Source organism: Adiantum capillus-veneris, chromosome 25 (genome assembly GCF_014529385.1).
Source record: "Adiantum capillus-veneris isolate H3 chromosome 25, ASM1452938v2, whole genome shotgun sequence".
Taxonomy (NCBI): domain Eukaryota; kingdom Viridiplantae; phylum Streptophyta; class Polypodiopsida; order Polypodiales; family Pteridaceae; genus Adiantum; species Adiantum capillus-veneris.
Window position 1 is genome coordinate 140913244 of NC_140955.1, and position 21924 is coordinate 140935167.

The 21924-nt window shown below is 43.6% G+C and overlaps 1 protein-coding gene across 1 annotated transcript; it reads right to left on the minus strand.

Annotated features, from left to right (window-relative positions):
- Window positions 1-16951: 16951 nt before the first annotated feature.
- LOC147425764 (uncharacterized) lies at window positions 16952-20864 on the minus strand. Its single transcript, XM_086499916.1, has one exon. It carries the CDS (start codon window positions 18822-18824, stop codon window positions 18345-18347), a length of 480 nt encoding a protein of 159 aa, XP_086356042.1. The 5' UTR covers window positions 18825-20864; the 3' UTR covers window positions 16952-18344.
- Window positions 20865-21924: the final 1060 nt, after the last annotated feature.

A 21924-nucleotide genomic window follows, 5' to 3' on the forward strand; every position in this document is an offset into this window, starting at 1 on the left:
CCTATATGTAGATAACATGCTAATTGCAAGAAATTCCAGTGTCTACTTAGCGTGAAGGAGTGTGATACAAGCCTCCTTCATGGACAACTCAAGAGGCACCTCCATTGGTGGAACTAAGGAGTTTTCCATTTTAAAAAATGGAGATCTCGACGTAAATTCCCCTTGGGAGAATGGGCCTTTCTGCATGCACTCGCGCACGAGGATCCAACCTCAACACTTTATTGCGACAAAACCCACAATGGAGGGTTGTTAGGGTGTGGGTTTTGTAGAACCTAATGTGTGTGAGAACCTTCTTGTATGTGAATGCTTAGTCAACTTGTGACATGTGATAGACCATGTGGGTTTAACCTATGTGGAATCCTAGTGTGCAACCTACTTGGCAATCCCTGTCACATCATCACATGTGTGAAAATATGCATAGCTCAAGGTATACACTCAATAATTAATCAATAAACATTGTGTGCCTATGCTATGCTCTTGTGTGTATTGATTATCTAAGTGTGTGATTAGCATTAATAGTTTCCTAATTATGCAATTAGTATAAATGCTACATTAGATTACCCACCATAATCCAACAAGATAGAGACTTAGGCTATGGACAAATCCATGGATACCCTAGCTCTTTGATACCATGTTGGAGAAACACAAGGGTGGGGAAGTAGATGGATTAGAGAGAGGGAGAGCAATGAATTCAGTGTGAAAAATATAACTCCTCTTTTTCTTTCAAACTAACCAATACAATGTTTTTTAAATCCTTCAAGGCTATGTGCACTAACTCACCTCTAGAACACCTTTCACAACCACTAAAGTGTGTGGTGCATCTCTAGCACGATATAAGAGATCATTCTAATTATCACTTGAGAGGTCTTATTCCAAATGTGTGTGTGTGTGTGTGTGTGTGTGTACACACACACATAGAGAGAGAGAAATAGAAGAAGACGATGATTAGTAGGAGAAGAACGTTTTACAATATAGGAACAATCCAATAGACATCAATGATAATCTGATGATTTTTAAACTAAAGAACCGATCTAATGAGAGAGAGAGAGAGAGAGAGAGAGAGAGAGATGGGGTGGGGGGAGGGGACATAGCCTTATCTCACAAAGGGGGAGTACAACCTTTACACTTGGCATAGCCTGCTTGCATGGCCAATGGGCCTTAGGAATTGACCAAATTTAATGGCCATCTCAAAAGAATGATGAAGGAAATAGGCCATTGATGATGGTGAAGGATTTGTAACATATATTTTACCGGGTTAAACTTAGTGCTTTCATTAGCCCAACCACTAGTGCTTTCATTAGACCAACCACTAGTGGACTCCACATTTTTCTCTAATATAGTGGATAGTGTTAGGATTTGGATCGTGCTAGCTATGATGGATGAAAGAGAAACATGGTGCAAGTGTGTGAGTGTTTGTAAGCAAGGTTATCACTCAAGTGAATTAGGTTCCAAGATAGATTAGCTTGGACTCATAAACACAATCTTGAGTATTCACTTAGCTTAGCACAAGCTCACCATAGGCAAGCATGTAGTGCAAAATGAGTTGTTGTTTATTGATTCAAGAAATGAGCTTTAAGTAGCTCTATAGCCTTTCTCCACAGTATGTGGGATAAATCCACTCTCCTCTCCTTGAATCACACCTTAGGACAAAGATCACACTTTACAATCCTCCCCTTGAGGTTTGGACTAAGACAAGATACTGAAGATGCACGATCCACACAGGCTAACAAAATCCACATAGGATGGTGATATCCACACAGGAAAATAAAGTCCACAAAGGATGGTGATATCCACACAGGATGGTAAAATCCACACAAGAACAATCCACAAAGGATGGTGATGTCCACACAAGATGATAAGCTGGTATCCACACAGGAAAAAGTCCTCCCCTACAAGTAGAGAGTCTGCATCTTCAAAATGGGTCTTCCCAAACGCTGCCTTCATCTTCGTCCTTTTTGTCTTCTACTATGTGAGATGATCCTCTATCAGGTCTCTTGCCTTCGTTGCTTTTGCTGTTTCTTCTACTGTTGCTGCTTTCTCCACTGCTATTGCCTCCACTTGAGTAGCACCGAGAAGGAGGGTGTCCCTTCCTACCACATTTGTTGCAAGGTTTGTTTGTGTAGCAATCTTTCGCTACGTGTCCCATTCTTCCACATTCATAACACTTTCGTCCGTTTCTCAATGTCGATGGCGAATATCTTCCCCTTGAAGATGTTGTGATGAAAACTCCTCTTGATGGGGTAAGTGAACCTCTTTGCTTTCTTTCTTCTGCTTGGATTGAGTTGATGACATCTTGGAATGGTGGTGCTGGTTCTTTTTCTTCAAGAATTGTGACTAAGTGGTCATATGAAGGTGGAAGTGCACTTAAAAGTATGGCCACTTTTTCATTTTCTGGTACTTCAACTTGGATGTAAGTGAGCTGCGTGAAAATGCTCTTAAGCCTCTTCACTAGGCTAGCAATGTCCTCCCCTTGAAGCATAGTAAATTTGTAAAGCTGTCTTTTAAGACTAACTTTGCTTCTTTTGGCTCTAGCTCCAAAATTACTTTATAGGACATGTCAGGCTTCATGTGCATGCTTACATTCATCTATGAAATGCACATAGTTATCATTCAAAGAAGTGATGATAATTCCCAATGCTTGTTCGTCTTTGGCCAAATTTTGTGCACTTGCTATGAGTGTAGATGCCCTAGTGTGCACTCCATCGGGTTCAGCTTGTTGCTCGAGGGCAGTGCTAATGACAGACCACAAACATTTTTTCATAAGATAGCCTCTTAATTTTGTTTGCCAAGTGTGAAATCCCTCCCCATTGAATTCCCTATTCCCTTGTCCCCCATTTGTGCCAATAGAGGGGTCTTAGCTTAGGAGACTCTCCTAGCCAGTGTCTCCCTCTTTACACGGTGCACAATTGATGATAGAAAAATTTAATTTGCAAAATTGTGCTTGGTTGCAATAATTTTAAGGGTTCATTGTAAGAGAGAGAGAGAGATAGAGAGAGAGAGATCCCCCCTTTTTGGTAAAGCTCCTCTTCACCGTCGCGTCAGTGAAGCCCCTCTTCACAAAAGTCACCTTTGGTCGCGGTTCTTTGATGCCTTTGAGGCTTTGAAAGATTTAGGGTTTATTTGCTTTGGAAAATCTCTTGAAGCTTGGCAGGGTCTTTGCTACAACTTGTAGGGAGCAAGACCTTGATCTTGGAGGCTTTGGACTTCTTCGAGGTGCTTGGAGGCTTGAGGCTTTGGTGGGCTTGTGACTGGACGCCAAGGTATTTTCTGGCCTGTGGGAATGTGCCCTTGTGAAGGGGGTAAGCTTATAAAGTTGAAGGCCTTTGAGGCTCTTGGGGCAGCGCGTGAAGGCAAGCTTACAAGGCCAGCTTGGTATGGAGCACCGTGGGAAGGGGGGCCCCACAAGGGTGGACCCGAAAGCTTTATAAAAAAGGGTTGAGCTCTTCCGTCCAAGCCCATGACCGGATGTTGATGCAAGCGCTTGCGGCCGGTGGATGCAGTAGGCGGCGAGGAACGTCGGACGCGCGCACGCAAAAAAGGCAGGTGACTAGGCCAGTGACGGACCTGCTTCGCGTATCCAATGCAATTTATGCTGTTTGGAGTCCGCCCACTAAGCGCCCTAAGTGTGTGGCCCCTTTGCCTTTAAAAGGGTCAAAGGCCCCCCAAAAACAGGGTGTTCCCACCACGTGGACTCACAAAGGAGGTGTTAAAAAGGCTGATGAGCATTAAAGGAGTCAAAACACACACACACAAATTTTGGGTTGTTGATTTTGCTATTGCAGAAACACAAATGTGCAGAGGATGAATGAAAATGGCTCACAAAAGATGCCAAATTTAATCAAACCATTTTTTGATAAATTTTGGGACGATTTAAGCATGCACATGCTTGTTGGAAATCTCTCGGCTACGCACACACACCAATTACAAATGCCATTTTTGCTAAAATAAGCAGCAACTATTGGATGCAAAATGCAAGTTCTTGACAAAAAATTAATGCACTCTTATGCTTAATTAAGATTCCAATTAGCCAGTGAGTAGTGGCTCAAGAGTCTTTAGCTCAAGAACATGCTCATGCTAGCCAATGGAATACTAATTAGGCATGCGTTATGCAATAGAAGAGCAAATCAAATGGATTTATCTAATGATGATAGAGTAATGCTAATTGTACTAACACACAAATGCATAACAACAATCCTAGCTAGCACACCATAGCTCTGATACCAAATGTTAGGATTTGGATCGTGCTAGCTATGGTGGATGAAAGAGAAACATGGTGCAAGTGTGTGAGTGTGTGTAATCAAGGTTATCACTCAAGTGAATTAGGTTCCAAGATAGATTAGCTTGGACTCATAAACACAATCTTGAGTACTGACTTAGCTTAGCACAAGCTCACCATAGACAATCATGTAGTGCAAAATGAGTTGTTGTTTATTGATTCAAGAAATGAGCTTTAAGTAGCTCTACATCCTTGCTCCACAGTATGTGGGATAAATCCACTCTCCTCTCCTTGACTCACACCTTAGGACAAAGCTCACACTTTACAGATAGTTGCTACTCCCGCCCTCTATGCTCATCATCCTGGCCTGAGGGGCGATGGCCTCACCTTCTACTTGCTTTCTTGGTGAGGTTCCTTTTGTTGTTTTCCACTTCACACTCTTATAAATTATTGAACCTATTGTCTAAATTATGTGCATTTGACGTAGCCCATTTTAGTTGTTTAACTAAAAAATCTTGCACTATGGAAAGGTGGATCGCATGAAGAAGAGTAGAGATGACATGATTGTCACTGGGTCGCTGCAACTTGCCAAGTTCATAGTGAGTTGGAGGTGTATCAATGTGCATGTGTCTGTGAGTTGCAAGTTGAAGCACACAAAAGTGTGTGTGTGTGTGTGTGTGTGTGTGTGTGTGTGTGAGAGAGAGAGAGAGAGAGAGAGAGAGAGAGAGAGAGAGAGAGAGAGAGAGAGAGAGTTTAATGAATTAATGTCTTATGCTTAAAAGTATCTTGAAATATTTGTTTTTTTTTAAAACTCTCAGTTGAGCTTGAACTCTTAGTACTTAGAGGTTACAAAGAGCCCTAGCATATCCTTTGCATAGGGTTTTCCAAGAAAAAATACATCTGGGGGAATGAACATCCTTACTAGCCTTACTTAACTTGTAGGTCTTATATATTTTCCACCGCCACGTTTCTAGAATAGTATTTGAGTTGAGGGGATCACACTTCCCTTGAAACAGTAGTGCATTTCTGGATTGCCAAATAGCCCTCAATATAGTGGCTCTTACAATGTATATGTCAGTCAAAAGATCCAAATCATTGATGAACCTGGAGCCCAAAGCAAGTTTGCGCCTAAAGAAGGGAGTTCCCAAATGTGTGTACAACCTCTTCTAGACCACGCCAGTAAAGTTGCTGATTTTTGGACAACTCCATAATAGGTGTGAGAGGGATTCATTCGAGTGTTTGCACCTAACATAGGTGCCTTTGGCAAGGCCTTTGACTTTGGTTTTGTCTCTTGTTGGGATGAATACAAACATTTGTCCCTCTCTCAAACTCTTGGCCCTCCATAAGTGCCCAAGTACTTGACTCCATTTTCTTGTTGCCCAGTATTTGGACTAGATGCTGTTGAGGTGATCTTTCCAGTCCTCTGCAAAGCATAGCTTTTCATAGATATATTTGGTCTTGGATGAGTTGAATAGTATTTCTCCAAGCCACTTCCAAGATTTTTAATCAAGAGATGTGGAGCAAGGAGGAAGGGTTAGGTTTGATAACCTTTCTAGCAGTCTTCTGACAAGGACTGCCTCTTGGAGTGAGAGGTTGCAACAAGTCTTCAGATGTGCCAAGGTTTGCCAATACCCTTTTTTATTATTCCTCAGAGCATCCAAGGTGTCAGCCCTTATTGTTTAAATTTTTGGCAATTCGTAGCCAATGGTTATCAAGGCTCAAATCTTCCACTATAGGGCCCCATAGAGACTAGTGTCTTTCCGTCCCTTTCCAGTATCTAATCTCTTCTTTCCACTTGACTGGTATGGTGGCTTTATAACATTTTTTAATAAAATTTCTAGTAAATACATCTATTTGAGCCTTTGAGGGGGGGGGGGGGGGGGGGGGGGGGGGGGTGATGGAAGTCTGTTTTGTAAGCAGAGATTGGACTATGTACCACCTTTAGATTTCATCTGGGCTTCCATCACCATTTTCCTTGCCATGACAACCCCATCTCATAAAAAATGACAAGGGTGGAGAAAACTTTTTCACATAGCGCCAGGTCGTGGTTAACTAGGTCACGGATGCCTAGCCCACCCCTAAGTTTTTGATTTGGTGATTGCCGCTCATTGACCCCATTGCCATGGTCTACTAGCTATCAGTTATTTTTCCATAAGAATTCCTTAATCAGTTTCAAAAAAGACCTTCAATTTTTTTGAGATAGTTGGAGGAATGAAAATGTGTAGGTTATATACGGGATGCAGAAGGTGTTAATTATCGTAGCTCTACAATGAAAGGGAGTTAGAATTTATTCCTAATGCTTCATTTTATTTTTAATTTTCTCTTAAGCCTAGTCAAAGGTAGTCTTGTGAGTATTTCCTTCCCCTACTAGCACCACAAGGTGGCGGAAGATGATGCATCTACTCACAACCTCTCCAATCCAACCTGCAAAATCAAAGTGGTCACCTTCCGTTAGAGAAACAATTCTTGATTTTTCTATGTTCCATTGAGACCCTAATGGTGTGGAAAACACCTGGAAAATCTCTAAGGCTTTCCTATGATTGTTTGCATCCTCTTGGGGGAAAAGTAACGAGTCATCTACAAACATTTTCACAATCAGTTTTTGCCATTTTGGATTTGCAACCCATGAATCTATCCTCTTGCCATCGCTTCTTTGAGCATTGCAATAAGAGAGTGGGTGCAGGCAGCAAACAAAAGAGTAGCTAAGGGGCATCCTTGTCAAATGGATCTCTTGACTTCAAACAAACAACCAACTATTCTTGAGTTGAATAACAATTTTGATGAGCTCCCTTCCCCAAGAGTACTTATAGCTTGACAAATTGGTGGACCAAACCCCAAATTCCATAGCGTTTCTTGCACAAAAGACCAAGTGATCCTATCATATTCCTTATCAAGGTCCAATTGGAGTAGGACACATTCTTGTTTCTTGGATGTGGCATATTCCATACCTATCATGGACACCTAGATATTGTTATAGATTGATCTTCCTTTAGTACAACCATGTTGACGGGGAGATATAACATCAACCAACACTGGAGACATTTGTTCAACAATGAGTTTAGCCAACACCTTGTACACCACAACTACCATTGTAATTGGTCTCCAATGTTTGAGTTCAGAGAAAGCTAGCTGCTTGGGTATGATTTTAATTAAACCTTTCTTCACCCCTGATTCAAATGTACCTTTTATAAAGGCTCTGCTAACCATATGCAATAAAGAATGGCTTAGAACCTCCCAAAATTCTTAGAAAAAATCGACTGTGATCCCATCCCATCCTGGTGATTTTTCTTTGTAGTTTTTAAAGAGTCCTCCAAAATTCAAGGGTAAAGTACCTTTCCAAATAGTTTGCCCGGCTAGGGTCTACTAAAGTTGGGTTGGCCGAGATAATCTTTGACCTGGCTTTACTAATTGTAGGAGAGGGTGAATGTTCCATTTTTATGATTTGGTTGAGGTGATCTAGCATCACTTTGCCCATCTGATCAAGGTTGCTAATCTAGCGTCCTTGTTGGTTGATCAACGAGGAGATGGTAGCATGTCTCTTTCTTACCTTGATCGTTCTAAGTAGGTGTGGGACGCATGCCTAACCTCACCATCCTATCTTATTGCAGTATTAATGAGAACCACGATTAATTTGTCAAACCGGGATGAAGCTGACTCGACTAGTGCATAGAGTCTACAAGAGGTTGTCAATCTCTCAAAAAACAACTAACAACTCGCATCTAACTCAAGCTACAATCAAGTGACTAAAATCACCAAAAGCCAATCGTTCATCAACAAACAAATTACATCCGTTACAGCATCAGATGACATCCAGACGTAACGAAACTTCTAGAAAAAGTTTATAAGACCTAAGCACACATACTTATGGTCTCAAACCCCACTTTAGGTCAAGTTCCAAAATCGCGAATATTAAGCGCAGTGGATTTTTGACCTAGTCTTTTTTGACCCAGAATGCATCTAAATGCTTAGCAATGATGCCCCAATACCCCGCCTGTGCTTGGTTTTCAATTTAAAAGTATCAATTCCTAGTTATGATGAAATTAGGCCAAGGATCGGTGACACCAAAAGCTACAAAATACGATAAACTGCTTAGTCAATGCGTAGAGCTCTTACCTGCGGTTGCAATGCAACAAACACAATCGCAATGTGACAACCGAACAGGGAGTAGGAAGTGCGAAAAGGAGAGAAGTGAGCGTTGTTAGCTCACGCTGTGTATTTCTTATCCAGAAAACTTGTATAAAACTCACAAAAATTGGCTTTTATACCTTAGCCAAGGTTTTTGGGTTGTCAAAACTAATAATCTAGAGTTCTACCAAATATGGGTCATGAGACTGGCTGATAAAATCTGGAAGCTTGTAGCCCCGGCTCATTAATTACAAAGTTTATCTGAGAAAATAGGAGTTACAATATTCTTGATTTATCAAAATAATAAATGTTTTACAAAGAGAACTCCGAAAAATGGTGTCCGTGTTAGCTTGCTTCTAACATTCCCCCCCTCTGGCCTATGTTGTCCCTTGACACAGCTTTATGGGCTGAAATATACTTCGAGTTGACGGCTGGCGAGGTGGTCTTTAAGCGCATTCATTGCCTTCTGGTATCTGATTCTTCTTTCTTTATCGGGAACTTGCAAAAATTGCATTGTCACTTTATTCTTTAGCTCCACTGTTTGGTTAACGGCGACATAGGTTGGCTCATCTGCTAAGTAGCCTACGAACCTAGATGTTAGGTTGCTGATCACCAGCGCAAATATTTCGTTCGCCAGGTGAAGAATCCAGTGTAGAAGGATTCTTCAAATGCCAACATATTATTCGATGGCAAGAACATACATCTGGCATAGAAGCCATAAAGGACTTCTTCCGAAGGTTGCCCACTCAGATCGTAGCATAAGCCTTTGTTACCTTCCAAAAATGAGATCTAGGGGTTCATGTTTGCTCAAGCTCATTAAAAACTTGGATGCATGTAAGCAACATCCTGTAGATCTAATATAACATGGCACAGGAGAGATCTGGTAGACTCTTGAAGAAAGACATGGTGCCTATTAGGGTTTTCACCATGTATTCCTCTGTCGCTTGTCCTACCTCTGGAGCTAGCAGCCTGGGGGTGTTAAGCCAAGTTCGCCTCTTCTTTGTCAATGCTTCATGCTCTTGCCATGTCCTTACTCTGGGTACAAGACAGAAGGTTGGATCTCTTTGAAGGGCTGTAGGTGCTCTTGTGAGCAGAATCAGGTATCTCGGATTCGTATTCACCCAGTTTAACCTCCACTTTGGGTGGTCGTTATCTGCACCATCTTCTTGCATATCTTTGTACAACCTCTCTTTCATCTGTAATAATTTCACTTTAATGAGAGGGTATGGAAGGGATTGCTGATGCCATTGCTCATTGATCTGATTGGGAGTGAGTTGAGTGACTTTGACAGAGTGTAAAACTCTCAACTCCCAATCCATCACAGCTTTCTACTGCTCATCCACCTCTAGGGTGATCTTCTCTTTCAATTGTCTTCTTCAGCTTTAGACAGCTGGACCCTTGGCATTGTGTCTGCATTTGTGATATTGATCTGAAAATCCTCATCACCACTCGGCTCTGCTGTGGACTGTGTCTCAAACTCAGCAAATGAGACCGAGGGTATGTCTATCTGTGGCGGCTTTGAAGTGTCTGCCTCTTCCTGCATGTCTGGTTTCCCATCTTTGAGGAGTTGGTTAACTCACTTGAGTTTTTCTATTTCCTTTAGGAGCTCCTCTTCTTGTTGAACCCGCATCAGTGCCAGGTCCCTGCGCTGTGATTGTTCCAGCTTTAATTCCAATTCAAGATCTTTGTTTTTCTTCTCCAATGCCTTGTACACTTCGTCAGTCCCTTTGATCAAGGCCATGACTGGATTTTCTCTGATTTTTCGTAAGAAAATTGCCTGATCATTGATCCGCTATTCAGAGTTCTGCAGAGAAGCATTGGAAACATCTAATGTCGTAAGAAGTTCATTCGTAACTTTTGTCAGTTGCTCGTCTTTTGCTTTGCATGCATCGGATAGTTTGGTGAGCATATCACCTAACTCCTCCATTTCTTTTTGTTGCCTATCTCTCGCTAACTGACGTTGTTCAGCTTCTTCCTTCATCTCTTGCACCTGCCTTTGAAGATCGGTGATGACAGTCATCCTGTCTTCTAACTCTCCTTGGAGAGCGTCGATCACCATCTCAAGTTCTTTGGCCTTTATGCTACGGCTTAGTGCTGCTGAATGAAGTCTCTCCGTCATTTCTTACATCTGCCATGCATATTCATTGACTTGGACTTGGACTATTACCTCGCCGTTTGACTATCACTCCTCCTATCGTGGCAGCCGAGATGTGCCTTCAGTCTCATGTGTATCTTTCCGCTGAGTCATAGCTGTTGGTTGTTCTTGTGTTGAGGTAGAGGGTCGGTCTTCTTCTTGGTCATCCTGAGGCTTTGATGCCTCGGTGGTTATTGGCTAGGTGGAAGTAGAGGGTTTTGGCTCAGACCTTGTTGTCTCTTCTGGTGCTGGTCTTTCTTCCTGTTACCATATACATGTGGTAGTGATGTGTGTGAACACACTAGGACCGCCGGGGCATTTTTTCCCTCTTTAGGAGTTTTTTTCCCCCGTGCATTGTATATACGCCCATCACTCTAGGGCTATCCATCTTTCCATTGCACACTAAGTAACACACTCTCTATTGTGTGCCTTGAGCTTCCTTCGTCTTCTCCAAGCTGTGTGTGTTTCTCTGCAACCCTAATTCCAACAATTGGTATCAGAGCAGGTCACGTCCTCCTGGGCTTAGTCGCCAGCTGCTCCAGCACACGCCTGCTCACTTTCTCCGATTTCAGTGAGCTTTGGCGAGCGTTCGCAGGTCGACCGTTTCCACTACGGGCAGTACTGCACAGGCTATTTCGTCATTTTGTGCAGATTTTCTGTCAGTGCCGTTTTCTGCATAACAGGTGCCTTATAGTCTTCTACGGTTTGTGCTATATAGCACAAGTTGTTCCCGCTCCATTTCTCCTATTTTCGGGCAGTTTTCACATCAGGTGCAGCATTTACCATGGCTGACAACAACAACACAGATGTGTTCAAGATGTTTGCTGCTGAGGACAGGTTGGATGGGGACAACTATCCTATGTGGGCTTATATGATGCAACATGTTCTTGTGTTAAAAGGTGTCTGGAACATTGTGCAGGGCATTGATGTACGTCCTGGTTCTAAAGATGTAGGCGATGTTGAGGATGTTGCAGGTCTTGCTGTAAGGATTGCAGCTGTTAGAGTTGTTTTGCCTACGACAGAACAAGCTCGTTGGGATGTTAAGGATGCGCAGGCTCATGCATTGATTGCGTTGTCTGTGAAGCGCACCATTATTCCTCACATCCGTTCAGCAAAATCTGCAAAACAGGCTTGGGATATTCTAGCAGGTCTTTATGCAAGCCGCAATGAGACTAAAATTGCTTTGCTGCGTAAAGAGCTAGAGTCGAAGATTATGCATGAGGAAGATGATATGGACACTTTCCTTGCTAGTGTCAAGGATATCAATGAGCAACTCATTTCTGCAGGTGAAGTCATTTCGGACAGTTCCCTTGTGCAGATTGTTCTTGATGCCTTACCAGATTCCTACCAGACTTTTGCTAGTACTTGGAGACTGATGACCCAAGGAAATCCTGAAGTTGTCAAGTTTGATGCATTATGCACATTGCTGTTGCAAGAGTCACTTTCTAGAAAAAACAGGACTAGGCAGCGTGCAGTTGAACAGGCTTTTATTGCTTCTCAAAGAAAGGGTGGTAACAGTAATGCAGCCACTTCTTATGGTTCTGCTGCGAGTGGCAAAAATTCTGTTACTAATGCTTCTACTGGCAGCACTTCGTCTGGCAATTCTGGTGATAAGGGCAAAAAGAAGATGCGTTGCCATTATTGTAAAGCCAATGATTACTTGATCAAGTCGTGTCCTAAGTTGAAGGCCAAAGAGGCTAAGAAGAAAGAGGGTGGTTCCACTGCAAATGCTGGTTCCACTACAAATGCAGCCATTGTTGAGTCTTCTGTGAAAGGAGATTGTGATGCTGATGTTGATGCAGAATGGGCTTTTAGCGCAGAGTGCACTTACAATCCTGCTGTCCATGATGCATGCTTGTCAGTTGCTGCAGATTCACATGTGTGGTATTTCGACAGTGGTGCTACAAAGCACATTACCTCACATCGTGAATTGTTTACCTCTCTCGAGTCTGTCCCTCATGGGAATTCAGTCACTTGTGCCAACAACGCCTCTTATCCAGTTCAGGGAGTTGAAAAGATTGTGCTCACTGCTGCTACTGGCAGTTCCTTCACACTTGTTGATGCACTTTATGTACCTGGGATCAAGAAGAATCTCTTGTCTGTATCCGCACTTGCTAGACTTGGACTTGTAGTCAAATTTGTGGATGACAGATGTACAGTTCATGATCTCAGTTTTGGTGATGAAATTGTTGCATCTGTGCTTTTTTGCCGTGGGCTGTATAAGCTCACTTTGTATGACAAGTGTGGAAAAAATTTTGCAAATGCTGTTGCAGATTCAAGGGCTATTTCAGATGGAAAACTTTGGCATGCACGTTTTGGTCATCTGAATTTTGCCAGTTTGCTGCGTTTGCAAAAATCTGATATGGTTGCTTCTTTGCCGCCTCTTGAAGCACCTGTCAAACATGTTTGTGAAGGCTGTATTCTGGGTAAAATGCAGCGTTCTAAGTTTCCAAAGGATGGTTCAGTTAGGGCCACATGCAGGTTGCAGCTTGTGCATAGTGATGTTTGTGGGCCCATGCAAACTCCGTCCTTGGGCAATTACCTGTACTTCGTGACTTTCATTGATGATTACTCCAGGCATGCATGGGTATTTCCGCTTAAAGCGAAGTCCGAAGTTTTTATGTGCTTCAAACAATTTTTGGCTATGGTTGAAAATGTCTCAAAATGTACTATGGGCACCCTCCGTTACGATCGAGGGGGGGAGTATATGTCTCATGAATTTAATGCATTTCTGGCTAGTCGTGGGATAAAACACCAATGTACAGTGCCTTATACACCTCAGCAAAATGGTGTTGCTGAGAGGAAAAACAGGTCACTAACGGAAATGGCACGATGTATGGTCAAAAGTCAAGCTTTACCGCATTCTTTTTGGCTTGAGGCCATCATGTGTACCACTTATGTACTTAACAGGTGTCCTACGAAAGCTTTGCAGTCTATTACTCCATATGAAGCATGGCATGATAGAAAACCTTCTATTGAGCACATGCGTGTTTTTGGCTGTTTGGCATATCTTTTGGTGCCACAAGTGCAGGGCAGAAAATTGGATGATAAGGCTGTCAAATGTATTTTTGTTGGTTATAGTGCTGAAAGCAAAGGTTACAGGTTGTATCATCCGCAAACAAAACGTATTCTGGTTTCACGGGATGTAGTGTTTGTGGAAGACTCTGTTCAGCCCTTGCTGTCATGTACTAGAGACAGTAATGTAAGCTCACAGGACATTTATGACACTTTGTTGCCTCTTTTCAGTGGTGGAAATACGAATGTAAGTTCCAATGAGGCAAATGTACAGCCTATGGGGGTTTCTGAAAATGTTTTAGAACAGCCTATTACTGATGCAGATGTACATGATGTACTTGGTGAGGAAAGGGCTGAAAATGAGCAGGCTAGAGGTATGCCAAAATGGCTGGTGCACACTTTGCGTGACAGTAAATTGGATGCACCTTTATCTAGTCGTACTCGTTCAGGCTCTCGCCATGCATCTTATGCATCAGATTGTTATGCTTTGGCTGTGTCTAGTTTACATGATGTTGAGGAGCCTCTGTCTTTTGATGAAGCACAAAATTCAAAAAATTGGATTGCTGCCATGAAATCAGAATATGATGCACTTATAGAGAATGACACATGGACTTTATGTGATTTGCCTCCTGGCAAAAAGGCCATTGGTACGAAGTGGGTTTACAAGTTGAAACGCAAGCCGGATGGTGAGATCGATCGCCATAAGGCTCGACTTGTTGCAAAGGGTTATGCACAACAAAAAGGCATAGATTATGAAGAGACTTTTGCTCCCACTTGTCGTATGACTACTGTGCGTTTTCTATGTGCATTGGCAGCTCATTTTGGTTGGGATGTACATCAATCAGACATTGTTACTGCTTTCTTGAATGGTGACATATTTGAGGAAGTTTATGTAACGCAGCCTCGCGGTTTTGTCATAAAAGGACAAGAGGACAAAGTGTGCAAATGTAAGAAGGCTTTGTATGGTTTGAAGCAATCTCCTCGTGCTTGGTATGAGAAAGCTGACACTCATTTGGTTAAACGAGGCTTTCGTAACAGTCCAACAGAAAGCACATTGTATGTAAAGCGTGAGGATGATGTATTTCTCATTGTGGTTCTTTATGTTGATGATTTGTTGATCACTGGACCAAATGAGAGACATATTGCTGAATTTAAGGCTGATTTGAATGCTACTTTCAAGATGAAAGATTTGGGGATGTTGCATCATTACTTGGGTATACAGTTTAAGCAGTGTGATGGTGGTATTGCCTTGTGTCAGAAAAGTTACATAGAGACATTGCTATGTAAGTTTGGACTTGAGGATTGCAAACCTATTGCCACTCCCATGGAAACAGGTTTGAAGTTGAGTCTACATGATGCTGGCGATTTTGCTGATGTCACTCTTTACCAAACTGCTGTTGGCTGCCTCATTTATGTATGCAACACGAGGCCAGATATTCAGTTTGCAGTCTCACAGGTCAGCAGATTTATGCATAGCCCAGGGTCTAAGCATTGGCATGCTGTCAAGAGGATTTTCCGCTATCTTAGTGGCACTTTACATCTTGGCTTGTTTTATCCCAAGGGGGGATCATTGCCGCCAGACTTACATGCTTTTTCGGACTCGGATTGGGCTGGTTGTTTTGACACGCGAGTGTCCACAAGTGGTTTTTGTTTCATGCTTGGCAGTTCATGTATATCATGGTTGAGCAAGAAGCAACCTACTGTGGCCACTTCGAGTTGTGAGGCTGAGTACAGGGCAGTCTTCACAGCTACGGTTGAGTGTGTATGGCTCAGACGCCTTATGGCTGACTTGGGTGTTGGACAGGACACTGCCAACACTATCTACACTGACAGTCAGAGCGCATTGACAGTTGCGAGGAACCCAGTTTTTCATGCTCGCACAAAGCACATTGAGGTGCATTACCACTATGTCAGGGAGAGGCTCTCAGCAGGAGAGATCAGCTTGGCTTATGTGCCAACACAGGACAACCTTGCAGATCTTTTCACAAAGGCATTGTCTCGTGAGAAGCTTGAAGCTTTCTGCAAAGCTTTGGGCTTACTCCCCTTTGTGGACGGATCCTGTCCTCAGGGCATGGCACTTCCCTTTACTCATGTGCCAGCTCTCGTTCACCGCATCACTCCAGGGGGGATTTGTTACCATATACATGTGGTAGTGATGTGTGTGAACACACTAGGACCGTCGGGGCATTTTTTTCCTCTTTAGGAGGTTTTTTCCCCCGTGCATTGTATATACGCCCATCACTCTAGGGGTATCCATCTTTCCATTGCACACTAAGTAACACACTCTCTATTGTGTGCCTTGAGCTTCCTTCGTCTTCTCCAAGCTGTGTGTGTTTCTCTGCAACCCTAATTCCAACACTTCCTTCTTTGGCTTGGGTTATTTCTCTTGTGCAGTGGTAGCCTCTTTTTCTGGCTCTGTTACTTGATATTTCTCTTTCTCTTCCTGGTCCGCCTCTTGTGGAGGTTTTGTTTCTTTGTTGGATTCAGATTCATTGGTTTTCTTTGGCTCCGCTTCTTCATTGGTGTATTTGCCCACAAGTGATGGTGGTGGGCTTGGCATGGGGTGCTCTTGCTGTTTGGAAGGCGGTGAGGTTGGTCTGGGAGATCCGTAGCTTTGTTATTGGGCTTCTGCTCTAGCCGTTGATGGAGCAAAAGATGTTGTGCACACACTCACACACCCAGACAACTCAACACAACACGAGGAATTTAGTTGAATTACTCAACTCACTCACTACCACTTAAAGCTCCCTAAAAACTCTACCCACAAGCTCAATTCAAACACCAAACGCCTCGACCTACAAGCCCTTGCCTGCCCGCAGACACTACAAGGTGAGTCGAGCTGATCAACACTTGAAATCACGCTTGATGGTGACCAAAATATACAAGAAAAACCATCAAAAAACAAAAAACTTCAGCCACAAAAGGCCACTCTCAAACCATTGCAAAATCTTCCACAAACTCCACTCTGTTGGACTCTTTGGAGTAGCGCCAACCCTAATGCCACCGATACAGGTTCACATAGTCTTCCCTCAATTCCTTGCACACACACATCAATGGAAACCTCAGAACTCCCATAGACTCTCCCAAGTGCAAAATTGAAGAGAGAAAGCTCTCATTCACTCCTCCACACAGTCGAAAACAGGATGCGAACACAACAGGACTGCACTAGACCACCTGTAGGAACCCTGCTTCCTCCCACACACAGAGGGGTGCAAGTGTTGATATTTTTCTTCAAAAGTCCTCCCTCATCCTGGACCATCACGACACCATGAGTGATGTGGAAATTTGAAGCCATTTCACACCTTTTTTGACCATTTTTTGACCTTTTTTGGCCCAGTTTAGGCCAGTTTTGACCCTTGGCGGGTATTTTTCGTAGGAAAAACCCCAAACGGATTCCAAAATTTCCAAAATTTTTCACGCTTGATCCTCGATACCCAAAGCACATTTCCAGATCTCCACATTCCATTTTTGACCACTTCTAGGGCGATGCACGTATCACCGCAGATCAGGCGTCGCAAATAGACAATTACCGCATGTGTCAAACTTCTCGAGCGGGATAAGAGTAGCCACACTTGTCGCTTGAATTATTTACATTCTAGAAAGCTCAAACACATTCTCTAGAGCCAAAATAATCCACCTAAAACCATATCCAAGGCCCCGATACCCTATACGGGCATGTACATGTGTCGGACTGCTAGCGCGCGAACCTGACTATTCACAATGTGTACACGTTGCATGTTTTTTCGAACTTGAAACCACTTTGCAAAGCTCCCAAATTCATGTATCTACATCTTTTTGAACATATGACCATGCATATAAATGCTACTTTGTACATGCGAAAAGTGATTTATCATCATTGCCCAACCCCTAGTTGAGCATTTATGCTCAACACTTGCATCAAACTGTGACAAAAAAAACCTATGGAAATGATTGCAAACTTCCTCCAGGATCATAGGGAAACTTACACATCCGCATAGAACCAACTACATGCTCAAGCAGGCTACCCCTATATATGAAAGAAAAAAACATCCGTTTTCTTGCCAAATGCCATTGTCCACTTGGATCCCAAGCACGATATAAATCACATCGAAGGTTGCTACATGCCATGTTACACCAGAAGCTATCACAATCATTCAGAACCATAGATACCTCAAAATGCATCTCATAACTAGATCTTATTCGATTGACAACCATAAATTGCACATCAGCTGCTCTTCATTTCTTATGGCTAAGAGATCAGCATCACTCCAAGCATTAACAAATCCACTCCGAAATTGAAAACCCTCTCCAAAAATGCTATCACTAGTAGATTCTTCTTCTTCACATAAGACATTTTCCACTTGAAAAGCTGAAACATGCATACAAAGCCACATAGCACCTTATAATCAAGTCTTCATCATGCCAACTAGCCCCAAGACTCGCTAACTGCCAATTAGGATCTTCACAGATAAAGGGATATGTCCTAAACATACATTGAAGTTTGTGAAATGCATCCATCAAATCATCATGCAAGCAAAAGGTCACTTTAACCTCCTTGTCTACCCATCCTCAAGAAGTGTATACTTAACAACCGTAGGTCGCATATTCTCACGGAAATCCCTTGGAGATGGCACTAGCATCAAATCCTTGCACACATAGAACTCATCCATATAATCTTCATGACCCAATGTCTTTGCATCACACCCACTATAGGGTATAGGGTTGCCCAACCCCTAGCTCTGGTAAAGCACATGGACCCAAGGTCACATCAACCATCATAGCATCATTATCTCCTACGTAATCTTTTCTTGATGTGGAAACTCCTTGACCATAGCCCATCATCTCATCATTAATGCAAGAATCCATGCCATGTTGCTACAAAGCTGCTTCCCAAAAGATACGCTGCTCTTTGTGCAAGGCTACCATATCCTTCAATGGATCTAGTGACTCTATGTCATCATCACATACATCATCGCACGAACTCTCACAAACATCAGATGTGTCACCATCATAGGTTGCCTCATCCTTGTCAATTTTAGTTTCATCATCTTCACTTTCCGTGCTAGTGCTCAAACTTTCACATTTGTCTACTGTGTCCTTGCCATTTTGCACCATTGGCATGTGTATGCTCTCCAAAATTGCTTCACATATTTCATTTGCATCGACTTTGCGCATATGGGAATCCACACCTGTATCCAAGCTATTATCCTTGCTAGCATGAGCACCTGCAACTGTGAGTTTATGCACATAAAGGTCATCTAAATCCATACCACGTATTGAAAAAGGGAACTTCATGCATGTGGCAACGCATAGATTTCTTTCTTTTTGCAGTGCTATCTTCAATGCTTCACGCATGGAATTCGGCTCTCTCTCTTGCACTTTTCACTTTAAGGATTGGTCGTAACAAACTCATGAATACCTGTATTCTTTGGCTATTTGTAAATGCGGAATAAAATTCCTCTTTAGACATGGCTTCCACATGCAATAGAGCATCTTTCCACACTCTCCAAGCATCATCAAATCTTGACCAAAAATCTGCAATAGACTCGTGCTCTTGCATAAACAAACTAGTGACCTGTTTCCATGCATCTTGGTGAGAAATCACCTTTTTAAACCGCTTCAAAAAGCATATCTTAAAGCTGTCCCAATTCACTTTGTCATCCTGTGACAATCTCTCAAACCATTCTCTTGCATTACCTCTGACCACCAGATTGATACCTGCAAGCTTTTGCGCCTCACTTGGAACTGCACGGCATAAACATGTCAAGTCGAACTCATATGATGCAAGCCAATCGTCTGCATCCTCAAAACATGTGAAAATTGATGGTTGGAATGGCACCACCATCATAAAACTGCCTTCAACATCCAAAATTTGTGTACATCACTGCTCAAAATCCAAATTCTGGGTGCACAACCGGCAATTTTCGCTCCCTAGCAGGAACGCCAAAGAATGACGGAGCAAAAGATATCGTGCGCACACTCACACACCCAGAAAACTCAACACAACACGAGGCATTTACTTGAATTCCTCACCTCACTCACTAACACTCAAAATCTCCCTAAAAACTCTACCCACAAGCTCAATTCAAACTCCAAACGCCTCGACCTACAAGCCCTTGCTTGCCCGCAGACACTACAAGGTGAGTCGAGGTGATGAACACTTGAAATCACACTTGATGGTGACCTAAACCCTATCCCCTAGCAAACACACATCCAGATACACAATCTGCAAACAACTAGTTCCCTTGTACACACCCAACCATCCCAGACTATATGCACTCGATCACAAAGCATACAATGATAGGTTCTACCTTCGAACCTTCAAAGCACTATATTCTGCATCTCAAAAGTGGTTGACACATACTCTTGTCCGATCTCTCACGTATGCAACACCCACAAATATGTAACCCTATATCCACCAACACCCATAGCCTTGCACAATCCCTTATACATAACACACTCGCACACAAACCAATGACATGTACTACAAACGGGAGGGATGCACTCAAATGCTATACACATAGAGACCAATCATAATTTTGATACACTTGGTTTCATCTCGAGAATGTACAATGATGAACTGGCGTAGACACTGTACTCCTTGAGCGTAGGATCCGACGAGTCTTGCTCCCAGCTTGCTCACAGTTCCCCACTATCACACCTCGTGGCCCTTTTACTACCTCCATGCCATCGTCTTTGACCTCCCCTTTATCTCTGCTCACGGGCTCCCTGATGTCCAGAGCTCCTACGAGCCCGCCCTTTTGGTGGCCTTCGTGACCTTCCCTTTGATACTACTGGCGGCCACCTCAGCACCTCGTCCGTAGCTCTTGGCGGCCTCTCCACTATAGCCAGCCCCTTTCAGCCTCCTCGACCTGTTTCTCCCCTTACTCTCGGCCCTTGGCTCCTCTTGCAATGGCGCCCACCTCCTCTTGATGACGCTGCCCTGCAGCTCCTCCCTTCATGAGTTTCAACTGCAACGCCCCTGTGTCATGCACTAGCCCGTCCCCTCAAGCCCTCACTGGCGAGGCCTCTCCTCAACTCCTGGCGTTGCAGCCACGCGAACCCCGGCTCTTACTGGCCGTCCCTTCTTGGCCCTCTCACTGAATATGGCCGCCCTCAACTGCAACTCCCCGCTTCATGCAGTCGGCCACCACCCTTCACCTCCTTGCAGCCGGCCAATAGCGACCTTGCTATTGGTCGCTTCTCTTCCCCCCTTTTTACCCGATAGCCCCTGGCGGCTCTATTTTTGCAGCCTCCCCGGTCCTCCTCTGCATGCAACTGGCCACCCCTTTGTATCCCTCTCGTCCTCATGCACACCCATGTGGCGGCTTCTCCTCATCCTGTTCACCGGCCTTCCAAAACTGGCCCGCCACCCTCTGCCTTCAAACGGCACGCCTTCTTACACCTTCCCTGGCGGACAACTGCTGTCCCTCCTCCTTCTGGCAACCTCTCATGCAGCTTCCCAGTTGCGCCCTTTCCCCATGCAAGCCTCCAAGTGGCGGAACTGCCTCCTGCACGCGCTGCTCGTCGACTGCAGACCAACAAGCGGGTTTTTTTTACTCTTTTAATACCTCAAAGCTATGCTTTTTTAAGCCTTGCTTGGCGACAGGTCCCACGCCATCAAGTCGTGACGCTCATTGGTTGTTGAAAAGCCGTCCTTCAACTTCTCCTCCTGCACACCCTTCAAAGCTTGAGCTCCACCCTCTCCTAAAAAATGTGCTTAGCTTCCTGCCGCATTGCCAATGATCAGAAGCAAGCCCGAGGATCGCTTTTCGTGCCGCCGACCTCATGATCATAAACTGTTAACCATCCATCTTCAAGCATCATCACAACTCGGACCTTGTCCAAGCAGTGCAAGCACTCAACATACACAGCATGGTACTATCCCGTGCAAGAGACTTTAAGAGACCCAAGTGGCTAAGCTTGAAGACCCCCGTTGGTCTCCTAAAATCCACATTTGACATACACATCATGACAGTGCCAGCCATATCTTGCATCAGATAGCCACTGAAACACTTTGGCATCTACTTGGAAACTGCCATGCCTCGACTTCCTGCACTTCCATAGGTCGACACAGTTTGGTTGTACCAACGTTGCATCTTTTTTCGAACTTGAAACCACTTTGCAAAGCTCCCAAATGCATGTATCTACATCTTTTTTGAACATATGACCATGCATATAAATGCTATTTTGTACATGCCAAAAGTGATTTATCACCGTCTCCTTAGCTTGTCTTTGTTCTTCCGCCTCCTTGGCTTTCTTAGCCGCTTCTTCTGTCTCCTTCAGCTTGAGGCCTTTTGCTTCTTGGTACATTCTTTCCAATTTCTCGGTTGGATCTTCAGTCTCTTTTTGTGTGTGCTGCTTCGTTCTAGGGCCTTTAAGTCCAGCAGGCACCCATTTTTCTGGGTCCTTCCCTTGTGCTTGTCTACTATGCTGGTAGGCCTGCTTCTCTCTT

What these genes read in the sequence shown, in the direction of transcription:
- LOC147425764 (XM_086499916.1), bottom strand. Translation starts at nt 18,824, where the DNA reads ATGCGTGAAGCATTGAAGATAGCACTGCAAAAAGAAAGAAATCTATGC.